At 40.6% G+C, this 13,230-nt stretch overlaps 1 protein-coding gene across 1 annotated transcript in view; it reads right to left on the reverse strand.

Moving 5' to 3' along the window:
- The window catches only part of LOC136711995 (partitioning defective 3 homolog B), a 272,341-nt gene that overhangs the window by 154,611 nt on the left and 104,500 nt on the right, over window positions 1–13,230 (reverse strand). The window contains exons 6-10 of the mRNA XM_066688637.1: window positions 8,941–9,027; window positions 6,377–6,502; window positions 4,996–5,399; window positions 3,078–3,217; window positions 2,021–2,149 (exon numbers count right to left, since the gene is read on the reverse strand). Coding sequence (XP_066544734.1) covers window positions 2,021–2,149; window positions 3,078–3,217; window positions 4,996–5,399; window positions 6,377–6,502; window positions 8,941–9,027 — 886 coding nt within the window. The remainder of the gene's footprint in view (window positions 1–2,020; window positions 2,150–3,077; window positions 3,218–4,995; window positions 5,400–6,376; window positions 6,503–8,940; window positions 9,028–13,230) is intronic.

The following is a 13,230-nucleotide window of genomic DNA, read 5'->3' on the forward strand; positions in this document are numbered from 1 at the left end:
CATTGGGACCCGGAAACCATTAGATAATGTAGAGCTAAACCTTAACCTAAACCTAAAGAGCTTAGCACTTCATACGCGCACAAATGCATGTTGCCTTGGCATATGATATTGGTTTTGGACAACCTGAATGAATTTACTTTGTAAAAATCCAACTGCAATTTAGTAGAGACTTTCAAAGTGTAAATAAAAAACCTATGAGGAGAACCTACTGTATCTATAGGATATCTATCTATATAGTTATTAACTACAAGACAAGACTTTGAAGTTGTTTATCTACTAACCTCTAAATGTGATCCTATTGTGTACTACAAAGAGCTCTGTGCCCCGAACCTTGCAGCTCTTTGATATATGTAGACAAAGACAAACAATGGAAACTGAATCCTGTTTCCTGAGCAAGAGAATTGCTAAACTGGCTCCTCTCGACATCTCCATTGCAAACAGGTTGCCTCCTCTCCCACCACTGGTTATTTTCAGAAACTGCTGAAATGTGCAGAAAAAAACAACAAGTTGGCTCTGGCTGGCTGTCAAAAGCCGCCGTGAGAGGAAGAGTCACCACACAGCTGCCGAGTGAGTCTGGGTCAGATCATAAGGACCAGCATGCTCCACATCATCCTGTATGGCTGGCAGGACATGTGCGAAGGGCCCATCGCCGCCACCGCATTCAAAAACAGAGTGATAACAGGAAGAAAACAAATGAAGAAAACGAAGGAGGTGGGGGGAGGTGATGAAGTGTCAGGAAAGAATAAAGTCAAACAACTTGAGACGAGGTGTCGGGCGGCGGGAGACGATACGTAAGGCAGCCAGGGGCTCGGGACAAAAGAGGGAAGTGGTGGACTTCCCCTCCTCACGGCCGACTTCAGCAACATCACGAGTGCGAGCCGGAGGAATCCATCACGTTCAGAAAGATGGCAGAGGATGATCGAGCTCAGTGGGGGCCTGCTTGAGAACAGACTGAGGAATGTTTCTGTCAAACTAGAAAAAAAAACTATAACAAATAGTACCACCTAGAGCAAGGAATGCAAAAAAACCGACCTGCCAGTGCAAAATGTGCAATGATGCACAGCAGTGGGCAGATTTATTAGAAGGGCAAATTCATTTACTTATTTTCCCTTCTGTATTTAGCATTGCTAAAGAGCATCCTGGACAATTCTACAAAGGAGAGGGGTGTTGACGTTTAATGCTATTGGTGACATTAACATGCCACACCTGAAAAAAGACTACATAAGTACGGTTTTGGTTACAAAATGGATAGAATTATGGATCAGTATTAGAACTCCGGGGTTTTAGTCCTTAATCCAATTCTATCCGTGAAGGAGCCGACTTCAGCAAAATATCATGTTCCAAAGAGGAGATGACCCAAAAGTACACTTCCAATAAATGTTTTCGATGAGTTTGCAAAAATAATTAAAATTAAAAAAAAGTGAAGCAAGCTAATACATTTTGAGTAGTTCTAAAAAAGCATGCGCACTAAGGCACCTGATATTGCAAGCTTTGAGCAAACAATCTGAAACTCGACTATCTGAAAGTAGAAGTAAAAGTAGTAAATGTAGCCTAACTGGCCTGAATAATTTACACTTCGTAAACAGAAAGGAAAACATGAGAGGTTCAGAAAACAAACACATTTCTCTCTGCATTTTTTAGACATTGTTAGGAAAAAATCCCCAAAACTCAAAGAGGTTTCTAGTAAAGTGCTGCTACTGTCTATGCATCGCAGTGTTATCATTTGCACACAAGAGAAGATTTATAACCTCCCTGGCTGGTCATCGCTTTCTCAGTATGATCAAGCAGAGGAAGAAGAAACAATGCAGTACATCATACTTAGAAGAAGACAAATAGTGCGATTCCTCATTGCTTAATTGTTCTGTCTTACGCAGTCATAGAATACTGACAGTCATATATATTTATTAGCATTCTAATTGTCTCTTCTCATTTAAACTGAGATTCATCTAGCTGTCCTGTTTAGGTATGCACGGAGGGAGAGGATTTATTCATTTTGTTTTCATACCGTGCCCAGCCTTACCAGCTCTCGAGGTAGGAATACTTCTTCCTGTCGTGCGACTACGAGGGAGACTGTGTCTCCTTGTTTGGTGCTTCGCAACATGCCCACCAGCTCCTCCTGGGTCTTCCCAGCGATATCCATGCCGTTGACCTGGCAAGAAAGCATTAATTAGGCTGTTTCTACCTGGAGGATAATTATTGTTAGATTCAAACCAAATAAATGTGTGTGTGTGTGTCTGTGAAGTGGCCTTCTACTTCTGTGCGTCCTAAAGGCTGACAAGAACATGCTGCATGAAGCAAACCTGTCACTTTTTAAAGCTTAAAAATATAGATCTAGATCCACTGCTAGATGAAGATGCCTCCACTGCCTCCAAGATGTTTTCTCTTGTTTCGATTAGCAGCATCTCTTTTCCAGATCATGCCAGCAAAGCATCTCATTTAATCTGTTATGTGGTCTTCTTCATATATATTTAGAACTGTCAATGTTCACAATAATTGCAATTGCATCGCACACCTATGTGTTTCTCAATCAACCTTCCCATGATTTACTGAAACAAGGTCAACATAAGGGGGTGTTTAACTGCATATTTTCCTCAAATCATAACTCACAAATGCCATCTATCCTTGACTACAGTGATAATGGTATGTCTAGCTGAAACTGCTCTACAAGCCGAATGCATTTGTTGGAGGGCATTCTCCGTTGCTTTTCTTTCAATTGAAATGAAAGCAGGGGGTTTAATAACGGCCCTCATGGGATTTGTTCTGTATTTAATAAAAAGACAGGAGTATTTTATTTACACTTAGAACATTTTTATGTTTAACACTGAAGAATCGCTTCAGCATGTGGTACAGACCATCACTTCGTTAAATTAGTTTGTCAGGTACCAAGGAACTTATGTACTCTAGGGTTGGAGTGCCAAAGGTGTCTACTCTGGTGTTACAGCATGGGTTCTGACTCAAGATAGTTACGACACAATGCTGAGATTTGTCTAATATGTCCAGCTGAAAGCCCACCTCGGCATCTGGCAGCACCCATATCTTATCTTTCAGGCCCATCACCACCGAGACCAGCGTCTTACCTCCAGGATCCGATCGCCAGACTGCAGTCTACCGTCCTTGATCGCAGCTCCCCTGGGAAGGATGTTCTTGACCAGGATGGGTCCAGGCCCGTGGACCGACGAGTCTCTGGTAACTACTGTGAAGCCCAAGCCTTCCGGACCTGGAGTTTAATAAGAGTTTAATATGAGTCAGTCCTCTCATACATCTAGCCTACACACTAATTTTCCTAAATTTAACTATTATCTTTCACATTATCACTAGCACTGTTGTATTCTCTTGTGCCTTATTTATTTATACATACATAGATACATAAATGACACACACACTGCTCAGATAGGTGTTGATAATGCTGTGGCATGCTGGTTTTGCGATAGGGGCTTAGAAGGGGATAAGCTGGAAGCCACTAGTTTGATTTCCTGTATGGTGTAAACAGTTTGCCACAGGTGAAAGGCTCAGCAGTTAAGGCTTAGAGCTTTTGATATGTAATGATTTTATACATGTTAATATAGTTTTGCTCAAACAACATATTTCAAACAGAGACAAATACACTGAAATTGGTCAACACGTAAAATACAAAAAGAATCTCAACTTCCTTACATATTGATGAATTAAAGAATATTTACATGGGGGAAAAAACTAAATCCACCCAATTCTTTAGTTCTAATGGATACCTCTCTGCATGGGTTACATCCACGTCTTACACTATAGCTGACAGACTAACTTAGTTTTGTTGGGGATCTGCTTACATGCTGTTCAAGAGCTTTTTCTTCTTTTTTTTTTTTTTTTTAACCCCCAGTAACAGCGGGAAAGTGGCCCATGTCAGCTATACTGTTACCGCTTTACGTGCCTGGGTGGCAAGGTAAACAGAAAGCAGATTTGAGCACTTTGTATGTAACCTTGTCAGGAGACTGCAGTTATGAAATGCATAAAGCAGCAGGATGAACCACAAGAGATGAAGACATCTGAGTAACTGCATTACTCCGCAGCGGCCCGCGCAAAGTGCTGACACAGGCCTCCTGTCAAGTCATTATTACAGGAGAGACCCTATCTGCTGCAGATTAGCCAAAACGGGTAAGCCTGTCATAATGTATCAACCGTACGTCTCCAAAAATAGAGGAACCTAGACTTTTAAATGAATACAGCGGATCATGGCGCAGTTCATAGGTAAAGTAACCGCTGGGTTTTTGGGCGGGTGAGAAATTGAACACAAGAATCATATCCTGTTTTCTGTTTTCCTATTATCCTGAACAGAGCTGCCTCTTATGCTTCACACAGCCGGCCCTGGCTGAGGTGATTTAAGGATAACACTGTGCTTATTCATGAAAAGGGAAAGACTCGTTTCTCAAAATATTGACAGTGTCGAGGAAGCATTTATTCCTATGTTTTTTGTTTTTTTTTTCTGTTTCTGTATATTCTGTTACTCCCAAACAAGAGAAATCTGAATGAGAAAGAGAATAAATGCAGATTTCTGTGGCTATGGTTATTTATTGAGTCATTTTAAAAGGAATCGGGGAATTATTTGGACTTCTTTCAATTGTTAATATGGGTTTCATTTGTAGAGAAGGGTAAATGTGCAAGTATAGCATGATCAATTCACAAATCAAGACCTGTAAGCAGAGAACAAACTTCTTTATCTAGTGAGAATAAAAAATAACATCTCAGAGGAACACCTGGGATCCTTCAAGGATTAATAAGGTTCCTCGGATCATTAACGCACGAGGAGCCGATCAAGTGAGATGGACCGCTTTCCTCATGTTTGTAATTTTCTTTTATGTTCCAAATTCAGCACAGTTGAATAAGGTCAGCAGTTTTGAAAATGAATGAATTAAAGAAAGGAACACTTTGATCAATAAAATGTAATAGACTAGGGAAAATTATATCACAATCCATATCACTGAGGACACTGTAAACCTGGGATTAAAAGTCATCACACTGTACCTTTCTTGAGGTCAATCTTTAGTTTCTTGCCCATTTTCTTGTTGCCGAGCCCTATCAGAGGGGACAGCTCTCGGCTTTTCAGCGAAGGGCTCTCGCTCTTACTCGGAGGAGTTGGGGAGAGACTGGTGCCATGAGGTAATGCCAGCTGCCAGTTCCCAAGGCTTTGGTTGCCCTGGATCTCGACTGGCTTCGCAGCATTTTCGATTGGTCGTACAACGAGGTCACTTGGCTTCCCAGCGATCTCATTGGCCGGATGCACTTTCAGTGGGGCTGGCACCTTTCCTTCATCTTTCTCAAACAGCTGGCCTATCAGTTTCTTTTCATATCGCTCCCGGTTGTGCGCAGGCACCACCTCCAGCTGGACAGATGGGTACCTCATGGCCTGCCGAAAAATGTCTTGTGACCTATTGGGAGGGGGAATAAACCAAAACTTCAGTATCATTCTTAAAGGTGAATAATCACAATCAGATCATGAAAATTAATTAACCTACTTAGTCATAGTTCACTTGTAGGGTTTGCCTTTACTCTTCCACTGGCGTTTAATGCACTCAGTAAAGCTTTTATTGTTATCATAAAGTTTATGACTATTTCTATTTCACTCAATTTAGATGTATATTTGAACATTATAGCATAGTCTTTACCTACACAATTATAGAAGAAATAATCCTTCAGTCTCATTTTGTTTTCTAACAAAAGAAAAAACATCCAAGAAAAAAAAAAAATGGTTGTGAACTACATTTTAATCAGGGTCGATTGGAGGGAGCGTTTAAATCCTATTACAGATACTACATTGGGATGAAGTGACAGTGGCATGCTGTGGTGGGAGATGAAACTGATTCAAAGCAAGGAAGGAATTGTCAGAGCATTTTAACACACCTGCGATAATGGCAGCTCACAATGCACGAGTGAAAACTGTTGTAAAGCACCTCTGTGATTGCAAGAGCTCCACTCTGAAAGCCACATAATAAGGCGTGCTGTTATCCACGTCTCGATTCACACTCAGCAGCTTAGATTATACGGGCAGCATCAGATTTTCCTGTATTTCTGTGCTGAAAATTGAATGACCACTGTTCAATGTGCATAAAAGAAGAAAGGAATATGTACTTCCAAAAGGATCTGGTCTAATAGCTGAAGTGACTTTCCTTTTGAAGTCCGTCCAATACTGGGGACGTTAAGCGTTAAATAGGGCTATTCTCCCTGACAATGGACTCTGAAAATGGCCTTTGTTTGAACAAGAAAGATATAGCACTCTGATATGGTGGAAAACAGGGCTTTGATAGAGCTATAAAAAAGAGAAAGAATGAAAGAAAGAAACAGAGGCAGTAAATGACTGACAGCCACACAATAGGTGCATCCTAATATCAAAGGGACTTGTACTTACTGAGCGAAGGTTTTGTCCATTAATTCTATATCATTGATTTTAACAATGCATTCATCATCATGAAATATGCCTTCCCTTTTCGACCGGCTGTGTTCTTCTACTGCTCGGATGTAGAGGCCCAAAGCCCTTTGGGTGGAGGAAAAAACAAAACAAACAAAAATAAATGACAGTGAATCAAATTAACATTTATGAACTGTTGATCAAAAATCGCCATCATTTTTAGACCAAAAACCACTAACACATATAGCCCATAGAGCTGAGGACTGCGGAGCTGATGAAATGGATAATAAAAGCAGTCAAGGAAAAACAGACTTGTCCGTCTTATCACCATTATGGCTATAAACGTTGCTGGTGTCAGTTTAAGAGAGTGAATCTGAGTGCATTGCTTTTCTGCAGCAGCAAAACTGGCACAGAGCTGAAGTGTAAAGACAGAAATGAAATCACACTGCGGATGGCACGCAGAAATTAACAGACATTAACTTACATTTATAAATAGGATCAAGTTCTTCAAGGTCTGTTGCCAATTAATACATAACACAAGTCGGTACACTTCCTTATATTTGCAGTATGTGTATCAATCAAGGTTTTGATGTGGCATTAGCAAATCGAAGGGAGATTCCCTTAAGCTGATCATTTGGGCAAGACACCTTATCTGTCTGTTGATGTGGTTGGGCTTATTTTTAGGTCTTTGCTTCAGTCATTTACTTCTCCTCCTCTTCAATAGAACAATTACGAGACGCTTAACTGTGCAGTATCAGAAGAGAAAAGACGCCCGAGCAATCTGATGGCTACCCGAGCCGAGTAATTTGCTCAACTTGTCCCAGACCTACCCTTATCCAGGGAAATCTTTTACAGTAGCACACCACCCGAGCAGACTTCAGAAGCAAGTTAATTACTGTGCCGCGTAAAATAGAGGCCACAGACAAGGCCACCCCAGTGCAAAAAACCCTGTCATATTCCTGGTCTGTTTGTTTTTCCTGTTTTTGTCTCCACGTACAATTCCTTTTAAATCACATGATTGGTGTGGCTGATTAAAGATAAGATGAGAGTCTCAAATACTTTCTTTTTGGTAAGTTATACGCTAGATTATTTTGACACGATGTGAATTAATTCCATAGACAACACTTGAGAGGAGGGAGAAAAAAAGGATATATATAAAACATATTTCAATAAAAAATAAATTGTGGATGTGGAATTTGGTTTATGGTGCGATATATATCAGTGCAACACAATATTTTGGCTGACTTCCTTATTGCTCCTCTGGGCGATAATGCAAACGAATAACCTTTTGATATATGTTAAAAGATCCCCAAAAACCTTTGCTTCAGCTGTAGTTCAACTGTTGGTCCCTGAGCGCAGAGAAAAACTCATTTATCAGTGCTCTCAAGCTTGAAATACGTCATTTACATGATAAGGCTGTAAAGGTAGCGATTGTTCAAAAGCGTCAGAGTCACCGTGCATTTCTGAGGGGGAAATAATCAACTAATTCATTTATGTAATTAGGTGCTGAAGTCAAGACTTCAGGTTTACAAAAGTAGTCTTTCAGTGGTTATTAGTCTGAATTCAGATAATTGCACCAATACTCCTGTTTAAGGAAGCCGTGTTGTGGACTACAAACCATAACATTTGTAAACAGGGATATCGACCAAATCTACTGGAGCTCCAGTCAATGAACTTTTATTAGCTGCTCTCTATTGAACGCTCTGCCTGCCCTCAGCTGGGGTGAGAGAGAAGCGTATCCAAAGGCACCAGATGGAGAAGGCCCCAAGGAGAATCACCAAAACTACGTGACTTTTGGTCAAACTGCTATCAAGCCTGCTGAGAGAAGATCAGGTTTTATGGTCCCAGAGAATCACCTTAATTCTTACACCTTGAATTCTTTGTGACTTACAGTCAGAAATGTTTCAACTCCAAATCTGTTCATGGCTCAGTGACTTTGACCAACAAAAATAATAATTCTTCCCATCTGTGTGGTTGTAAAGTGAACCCTATCTGGCTTGAAACTGAATACATCTTTATTTTTATTTTTTTCCATTCTCATGGTCAAAACAAAATTTCTGCTGGTCAAAGTTGGAACCACATTATCAGACAAAGAATGGCTACAGCTGTGGCCACATGGCTGATGAAAAGTGTGATTTTTGGATTTTTTCCCCTTCTGGCTTCAAGGAACCGGATAAATCCAGTAAACAGAACACTCCACTCAAAAAGAAACTTTTACTGCTTGGTATTTCAACAATAAAAACAGGAACTGTGACATTTGCCTCAGAGGGATGTGTCCTGCACAAAGTCATACTTCCTGTGAAAGTGCACTCACTCTCTATGCCCTCCTGCTTAACATTTAACCTTTTTTATTTTCCTGTGCTTTAACATTCAAGCAAGGTGTCCATGAGGCATCCTAGATAAAACATGGTAGGCTTTGATGGTCCTTAAGAAACAAAACATGTTTGAATTGGTCTAGATCTTCAAAAAGTTAAATTGTGTCCTTTCAAACAGAACTTTCTGTGCAACGGATTAACAGCCACCATGCAATAACTACTGTTTAAGAGGTAAACATGTTGACTCACCGTCCACTGAGTGAAGAAGAGTAGGGCACAACGTGGATCCCCAGGGGCCCGTGGTCTCCGGAGATCTCCACAGTCTTGGTCAGGCCGCTGGAAAGGATGCAAAAACAGCAGATGAAGAAAACCGCATGAAGGCTCTTTTACATCCACAATCCATTATTGTTCACATTAGAAACACAGAGACCTTGTTTGTCTCTGTTTTAATGGGTTTCAGCGATGTCCTTATTACTGTCAGGTGGCCTATGCCGGCTTTTTTTTTTTTTTTTACTATTTTAATGATAAATGAAAGCTTGCATTGAGGGTGAGGGTAAGGGTAGTGGTAGATGGAGAGAGCGGGGAAAAGTTATTAAACTGTTTCATCTCCCTGATTAGTCGGCTTTCATGAGAACTTGATTTAGGTACAGTGAGTCGTTTTGTGCACAACAAAACTGTGTCCAGTGATAGATCTTTCACATGGAAAGAACTAATTTGTTTTTCTCACATTCTAGAAGCAGAGAAGCTGTGAAACAAATTCCACAAATGAAACGTATATTTGTATTATTTAAATTAGTTTGCTTTCTACAGCCTCTTGCACGGCTTCCTTGCCAATTACTGAGTGCCCGTGAAGGCGTATTGGAATTGTTCACCTTTTGTTTGAATTTGAACCTGAAATAATTTAACAAAAAAAAAAAAATATTGCTTTTCAATTATGATAGATTTATTTTCTTAATATATAGGTTTTATTTTATTTGCAAATATATTTCCACCAATCAGCCATAACATTATGACCACTGACAGGTGAAGTGAATAACACTGATAATCTCGTTATCATGGCACCTGCCAGTGGGTGGGATATATTTGGCAGCAAGTGAACATTTTGTCCTCAAATAAGCAGGAAAAATGGGCAAGCGTAAGGATCTGAGCGACTTTGACCAAGGGACAAATTGTGATGGCTAGACAACTGGGTCAGAGCATCTCCAAAACTGCAGCTCTTGTGGGGTGTTCCCAGTCTGCAGTGGTAAGTACCTATCAAAAGTGGTCCAAGGAAGGAAAAGCGGTGAACCGGCGACAGGGTCATGGGCGGCCAAGGCTCAATGATGCCCGTGTGGTCCAATCCAACAGATGAGCTACTGTAGCTCAAATTGCTGAAAAAGTTAATGCTGGTTCTGATAGAAAGTTGTCAGAACACACAGTGCATCGCAGTTTGTTGCGTATGGGGCTGCGTAGCCGCAGACCAGTCAGGGTGCCAATGCTGACCCCTGTCCACTGCCGAAAGCGCCTACAATGGGCACGTGAGCATCAGAACTGGACCACGGAGCAATGGAAGAAGCTGGCCTGGTCTGATAAATGATGAGTTCAAGGTGTTGACTTGGCCTCCAAATTCCGCAGATCTCAATCCAATCGAGCATCTGTGGGATGTGCTGGACAAAAAAGTCCGAGCCTTGGAGGCCCCACCTCGCAACTTACAGGACTTAAAGGATCTGCTGCTAACATCTTGGTGCCAGATACCACAGAACACCTTCAGAGGTCTAGTGGATTCCATGCCTCAACGGGTCAGGGCTGTTTGGGCATCAAAAGGGGGACCTACACAATATTAGGCAGGTGGTCATAATGTTGTGGCTGATCGGTGTATAGTAAATACATTTTTAAATAGGGATAACTGTTCTATTGTAGACGGCAGTTTTCCTGACATTGTTTCCTATATCCCTTTAATATAGTCTTCCACAGATGATTTACTTTAGAGCTCGTCTTAATGAGTTTATCTGGCTGACCACAAGTACATTTCATTCTCATTAATCTACTGCTGACCCCACCCCCACTTTAATCATTACAGCATTTTAATTGCTTTAAAAATGCCGCCTTGATTGGGAAGTGTCTCGAGATGACTTGTCATAAATAGGTGGTAACAGAAATAAAATTGTTGTTGTCCTTAATCAGACAGCTCCGATAAGGGATGGAGGCGGCGGACATTGGCGGGGGATTGGTTTGTGTGTGTGCGGGGCGGGGGAGATACAGATAGACAAACAAGCTAGCGCAGGTAAACAGTGCTCCTGAAGTGCTTCATCAACAAACTGGAAGTTTCAATTAATCAAAGCGAGGGGAGAAAAAAAACATATCAAAGACAAAGCTCTGTGTGAAGAAGGGAAGTGTAGGAGAGAATTAATAAGGAGTACCTGATGAATACCACATGCATTAATATGATGAGACACCCCCCACCCTACCTTCCAATTTGTGTTATAATAATTTTGTGTTTATCTCAGGTAGGCAACATTAATAGGCAGACAAATGAAATGAAAAGCAGCCCCACTGTGGTAATTAAAAGATGAATGACTGTGAATGAAGGAGGAGGAGGGAAGCACGCACAAAACTCTGCTCACACAGGTGGCACGCGCTATTCAACCGCTGTCCTGAACAGAAACGCAAAAAAAAAACAAGAAAAGAAAGAAATGTATTACCTTAATGAGGGAACCGAATTCACCGCCTAACCTAATCTTCAAAGTGCTACACTGAAGGGCTTTGGGAAACGAGAGAAAAGAAAAAGAAAAGTCTCCCCCTTAGAGATTAAGATTTGCACTTTCATTGTGACATTCGAGCGTGTGGCGAAATCAAAATGTGGAACGCGAACAACATCCATAAAGGCTTTTGTTGCCGTGATTAATTATTCTTTTGATCAAACTCTAAAGCAATCAGGAGGTTAATGTTCTGCACTAAATGACTGAATGGAAAGGCTTGACTGTATATTAAGAAATAATAAAAAAAGAAAACAGGCCTGCTTTTACAGGAAAGGGTTAATTTACCTCTGGGCCCTGTAGGTCCCCAATTAGCTTCCTATTCATTTTAATTTAATTTCACTTCTAACTACAGGTTTGAAGGTTTGCTCACCCTTACCCCTTAGCCCCTCTGTGCTGTAAACCTGAGGGCTCCCAAAACCCTCTCTCCAGTAATCAAATATCCAAAGCATGTCCCTGAAAGACGCAGCCGTACTTAACCGGAATACTCAATCGCTGTCTCCATTGTACATCATATCATTAACGATGGAGTTCCTCACCAACTGGGCAGTACTTTTGCAATTTAAATACAAGACCACAAGCAACTACAAGGTTTTTAAGGATTACTCTTTTCTTGTTTTCTGAAGTGTGGATATTGAAAATGTAAAAGACTCCCCCCCCACCCCATTTAGATTTTGTCTTGTACACTGTTCTTCAGAGGGCACAGCAACATTCAAAATTGCCTGTAGAACAGCTCCTCCACTTCCTATGTTAATATATTTCATGTAGGGCTTTTGATGTTAGTGTCAGCAGCATGGTTTTAAAAGCACTGCAGTTTTACTCAAAGTATATGTTAGATGTCTCACTGTAATGAAAACTGTCACCGATACAACTCCATGGTTCAAGTAGACAAGTAGTCAACCTTCACATGTTAGCACAATGACTTTAAACATATATTGTGGCTTCCACCCATCCCTCATACCTCCTGACACCTCAAGGAGCATGAAACCCAGTTACGACCTCGCCCAAATGCTCATGATATAATGGCCATGCAAGGTTGGAGCTAGGTTATTGCGGTAAGTAGGCAGTTCATGGCAACTCAAGCGAAATGCTCTTTCAACCCTGAAATAATAGTATTGAAACTAATGTCCTCCATTACATGAAATATTACGGTTATTGTGACACGACGGCAATGATGTCACAATCATAACGTTATCTTGCTCAAGAAGAATTAGCTCACTGTTAAGAGCGATACGGAAAGTGTTGGTCAAGTTAATGCATAATACATGAGAAAAAAAAAATGACGATCTAGCAGAGCGATTCTTTCCCTTGATAAGGGCTCTTTATGTTTCTGGCCATTGGTGAGATTAACCATCCTTTCTAAAGCGTGTCAATTTGATTCCATCAGCATTCAACTTAATACTGTGACTTAATATGTGCTTTTAAAATGTTAATTTAAGGCTGCCGCTATGTAATGGCTCTCATGTTCTTCAAGACAAAATAACCTTAAATGACAAAACATTATGCTATGTTGTAGGTTAAAAAATAAATAAAGATTGGGTTGTTCTGAAATTGGCATTTAACCTCAAGCTAACATGATTAACTCAGCGGGACAATGTAAGCACAAGATCGGCTTTAGGTGTTATCTACTAGTACAATATCCATGTTAACCAGATATTATATTAACAGAGTCAAAGGTGTGGATGCAATGCTGGTTATTGAAGAATTATATTTTATTTCAATGTTAATTGCAATACGGATTTGAAATGACACCAAGTGAGGGACATAAGATAGTAAAAGGGAGTGTTAAAATCTGTATGCTATA

The sequence above is a fragment of the Amia ocellicauda genome, chromosome 16 (assembly GCF_036373705.1).
Source record: "Amia ocellicauda isolate fAmiCal2 chromosome 16, fAmiCal2.hap1, whole genome shotgun sequence".
Lineage (NCBI taxonomy): Eukaryota > Metazoa > Chordata > Actinopteri > Amiiformes > Amiidae > Amia > Amia ocellicauda.